Source organism: Atta colombica, unplaced genomic scaffold, assembly GCF_001594045.1.
Source record: "Atta colombica isolate Treedump-2 unplaced genomic scaffold, Acol1.0 scaffold187, whole genome shotgun sequence".
Taxonomy (NCBI): domain Eukaryota; kingdom Metazoa; phylum Arthropoda; class Insecta; order Hymenoptera; family Formicidae; genus Atta; species Atta colombica.
In genome coordinates this window covers 2991201-2996334 of record NW_017259279.1, presented here as the reverse complement: position 1 = coordinate 2996334, position 5134 = coordinate 2991201, and the positions used below count along the sequence as shown (strand labels likewise).

The 5134-nt window shown below is 31.2% G+C and overlaps 1 protein-coding gene across 1 annotated transcript in view; it reads right to left on the bottom strand.

Moving 5' to 3' along the window:
* Window positions 1-5134, bottom strand: part of LOC108686531 (glutamate receptor ionotropic, NMDA 2B) — a 90088-nt gene that overhangs the window by 6489 nt on the left and 78465 nt on the right. The window contains exons 11-14 of the mRNA XM_018191884.1: window positions 4662-4774; window positions 1839-2123; window positions 1167-1348; window positions 770-1005 (exon numbers count right to left, since the gene is read on the bottom strand). Of these exons, the coding sequence (XP_018047373.1) occupies window positions 770-1005; window positions 1167-1348; window positions 1839-2123; window positions 4662-4774 (816 nt within the window). The remainder of the gene's footprint in view (window positions 1-769; window positions 1006-1166; window positions 1349-1838; window positions 2124-4661; window positions 4775-5134) is intronic.

Below are 5134 nucleotides of genomic sequence, written 5' to 3'. Positions count from 1 at the left end.
TCACGGTCACTTTCTATTAGAGTATTACTTTCTTATTATTTTGATTTCCGATATAATTAATTCGCAGCGCATTAGACAGAATACATATTTTAGAATTATAACGAATTTTGTAATATTATATATATTTATTTTATAACGATGTTTGAATAAGTTTACCGCATTGAGAATGACTCGAGCGGAGTCGAAATGTATGTTTTTATTCTTTGTTATTATTATATGAATTTTATGATCTAAATTAAAGTTCCTTTGCTTCTAAAAATGACTCTTCTGTTCTTCTTTTACCTATATTGTTTAATAACAAATAAAATAAATAAATTACAAAAATGTGTTATTAAACAAAAATATAATCTTAGTCACAATTTTCATATGTATATATATTTATTTGAAGTGCAAATATTAAACATATATTCAAATTTAATTTTCTTGCAAGGATTGTACGTCTAATACATCCTTAAAGTACTGTTGTAAGTGCAATTTAATTCTATTTTTAATTTATTATTATTGTCAATACATTTTAAACATTTTGTATTATATTTTGTTCTTAATGCTAATAGATTGTTATCAATTAAATGATTTTATTCAAGTATAATATCTATTGTGAATTCATAAAAAGTTGATTTAGAGTATTGATAGCACGATTAAGAAATGTTATTAATATTTAAACATCTGTCGCCTTCTGTAGGTGGTTTTAAAATTAAGAATGACCTACTTCCAAAAATAGCACAGGAAATTAAGAGATTTTCGCGATATTAAAATCCGAAATGCTTACCAGGCTGAAAATAGCGCATGTGCCACCGTCGTCGCTTTTTGCCAGGTGTTGTCTGATGTATTTGAAATACAGGTGTTCCAAAAGTAAAAAAACTGCTGCCAAAAGAATACCCATCATCAATAACAGAAATGCGCTCAAGAATTGCTCCAATGCTAGCGGATCGCTACTCTTTTGTACTTCCTTCCCAGGTTTGCACGTCCCAGTCATCCAGTATCTTCTCAACCGCTCCAGATCTCCTAGAATTGATGGAATGACATAAATAAACGAAGAATAATCGCGAAATAATCCGTCAAGTGAAATTTACGGATCCATATATTTTACACACACAGAAGGATCTTTTAGATGTGAAAGTATTCTTCAGGATGCTTAAAAAGATTTGGAGCACATGCAAAAGTACCGTTATCTCTATAGTCCAACAGCTGCTTGTTGAACATTTGTAAGTACTTTGAGTTCCTGGAGAACGCCAGACCATATCCCGTCATGGCATACCATGATCCGACCGTTAGCAATCGACAATCCTCATCCTGAGCGACCAAATAGTCCAAAACTGTGCCGTCATAAATAAACGCATCCATGTCTCTGCACAAGTTATAATAGGATACTCTGTACCTCATTATATCCTCATAAGGACATTTTAAATCGGCTTTACGTCAAAACATTGAGAGGAACCTTTTTCTAATTTATATATAATACTACAAAATTAAATAGAATGTTCTACTTTAGACAAAGAGATAATTAAATTTCTATTCCTTTAATCAGTTTCAAACTAATATATTTTTTATACCAATTATATTTGTTGGAATATAATATAAACGTATACGAATGGATCAAATAAAATATTTTATTTCAGTTATAAAATCTTTTGCAATTTTTATATAAAACCTGCCAAATAAGAACAAATCTAAAATTTTATTTTTTTTAATAGACAAACTGTTTACATAAAAGAGAAATTTTTTTATCACAATATAAATTTACTACGCTTCTATATTATTTTAAAATAATTGTTTTATTTTTTGCTTTGATTTTCCTGATAAATAAATTTAGAATAGTATTATAAAAATATATTTACCCAGTAATGACAGCTTCGATACCATCTGCAACGCTGCTTTTATTGAAAGCCCTCATGTAGGAGTGCATCTCCTTGAAATACTTTGCAAGCGTACTGTCTGTGTGACTCCATGGTATCGTGCCGAATTTGAACATGGGTTTGTGAGAAAAGGGCTTAGCGAGCCTGTGATCATCCACACCGCTGAATTCATGAAACTCTTCCCGCGTGATCATAAAGGCAGCCAAATTGGCAGTGTAAATGGCGAGGAAGACCACGGCAAATAATGCCCAGACATTCGTCATAAATCTGAATAGATAGTACGTTGACATTTTTTATAAATTATGTTTTTGACTCAAGCATGTTGTAAATTTTTAATCCAAATAACAATTATATTGGGAGTACAAGTTAGTTCGGTCCGTTTCCCTAGAGATAGCTCCAGCTGTTGTGAAGGATTCATAATGACAGCTGATTTTGGCGGTTTCAGAAAGGTTAAACATCTGCTAATAATATAGTTTATATCGCTTTGAGTTTCATACAAAAACCTTGATTGTTACTGTGTTTGAAATGTCGAATTTTGTGTTAACCAAGCAGCATTTGCGGGAGGTTTTGATTTTCCGCTTTAATTGGAAGAAAAATGGCTGAAGCCCATCGAATGCTTGTCGAAGTTTATGGTAACACTGCTCCACTGATAAATCATGTAGGGAATGGTTTCGACGTTTCAAGGATGGAGATTTCAGCGTTGAAGACAAACCTTGCTCTGGACAGCCAAAAAAATTCGAAGACAAAGAATTAGAGGCACTCTAGAAGAAGATCAGAGTCAAATGCAAAAGGAGCTTGCAGAATCATTGGGGATAACTCAATAAGCTGTTTCTGTACGATTGAGAGCCATGGGAATGATTCAAAAACAAGGAAATTGGGTGCTTTAAGAACTGAAACCGAGAGGCGTTGAAAAGCGATTTTTCATTTGCGAATAGCTGATTCAAAGACAACAGAGAAAAGGTTTTTTGCATCGGATTGTAACTGGACATGAGAAGTGGATATTCTACAACCCCAAGAAGAAAAAATACTAGACTAAGCCGGGTCAAATTGCCATCCTCAACATCAACACCACGGCCAAACATTCATGGTTCGAAGATCATGCTCTGTATCTGGTGGGACCAAAAGAATCTTGTTTACTATGAGCAGTTGAAACCTGGCGATTCCATTACGGGCGATCGATATCGGCTACAATTGATTCGTTTGAGCCATGCATTGCGAGAAAAACGGTCAGAATACGAGCAAAGACATGATAAAGTTATTCTTCTTCATAACAACTCTCGGTCTCATATCGCTAAAGTCGTAAAAAAATATTTGGAAATGCTCAAATAGGATGTTTTACCGCACCCGCCGTATTCTCCGGATATTGCTCCTTCTGATTACTGGTTGTTCCGAAGGATTTGGCAAGTCACTGGTTAGGTTCACTTCTTTCGCAGAAATCGAAAATTAGCTCCAAAATTAGATCGCCTCCAAAGACGAGTCATTTTTTCGAGATGGAATTCGAAAATTGCCTGAGAGATGGGAAAAAGTAGTAGGCAGCGACATGGACAATACTTTAATTGATCTGTTCATTCATTTTATTTCGGAATAAATGCACAAAAAAACGGACCGAATTTGTACTCCCAATTTATAACTTGATTGTTTGATACAGTAAAAACAATTTATCAAAAAAGGATCAAACGAGGAAATTAAGTTAAACAACGTATTTAAATTCAGCAACAATAAAATTGTATAAAAAGTTAAAACGTTTCACAGAGTTTTCATTTATAAATTAAACTAAAAAAAATTATTCTACTATTCTACTATTCTAATCATAGACAAAAGTCGATGGACTCAATGTCGTACCGCAACATACCAAGGTATTGGTATATCATGTTCGCAAAAAGTAACGTTGAAGATGTCAAAATAACTAAATCCTCATTTAACGACGCGAATCACATTAAGTCCATCAAAATGAAATCAATGATGTAAAATAATAGTCATGATATGAACTATTTGACATATAACTGTTTGCCAATGATAATTGGCTTACTCTTGTCTTGGCTCTTAGATCCTTGTCACTGAATTCAAATATACGTTAATTGTTTAACATCTTAATTTGTTCGTTTATTGATCATTTTTTGATAATTATTTAATTCAAATATTTTGCAATTTTTATAAAAATTAATTAAATTATATTATACAGTTAATGAAACATTTATTAATTGATATTTTAATATTAATATTTTTTATCATTATATAGGATTCTCTAATTACATTATTATATTATATAATATATTATCAATAAAATTTCAACAATTTCAACAGTAAAATAAATATCTAAAAAAATTGACATTGATAATTTTCTTCTAAAAATATACGTTTAATTTTATCAAGCTTTTCCTTTTCCATTTATATTTAAATTTATATTTAATTAATTGTATATTTGATCAAAGTTGTCTCAATTCTGTTGTTTTATTATTCAAAAAAATTCAATAAATTAACTTAAATTAATATGATTTATAAAATTGGTGCTGTATTAACAAAATGTATAATTTACATAAAATAAATATTTTTACATCAAATGAATCTTTAGATTTAAGTCAATATATGCTTCACAATTTATAATAAAAGTTGGAGTAATTTATATTTTAAAACGATAGTTTTACGGCAAGTAAATGTTTGCCCAGAAACATTTGTAGCGACCGATCTCGAATGGTTAAGCGAAATACCGGAAGACTAATTTGTCGCTCGAATTCTATCTCGGGTCGGTAATTAAAATTCGTTGGGAAAACGACATTCTTGGGGAAAAGGATCCTTTTCACTGACCTAGCTGTAAATCCTCTGGGAGAGTCGATATGGACGGCAGCCTGAAATAACACGGCCCAGACCAACCAGTACGTACGACAGAAAGAAAATCGATGGTTCGTCGATGGATTATTCTGCAGAAAGGGAAAGATCTGTATCACTGACATAAAAAAAACATTGTGCAATAATAGCAGTAACATGAGCAAAAATTTGAAATTGCTCATGTGCATGTTATAAGAAATATAGTACATTTCGTTATTCATTATTACATCTTTTCCAATTAAAAATTTAATTTAATGATTATGATTACAGAGAACATTGATACGCAGTGGCTTTTATAAAACTGTGCAAGATACATGCAAAAAAATAATCATATGTAATGCTGAAAAAAGTAATGAATTACGTAATTATATAAGAACATCAGGTAATGATAAAAAATATACATAAAAAATATACACGAAGTAATAAATTCCTGTAAAAAAATTTTATTAATT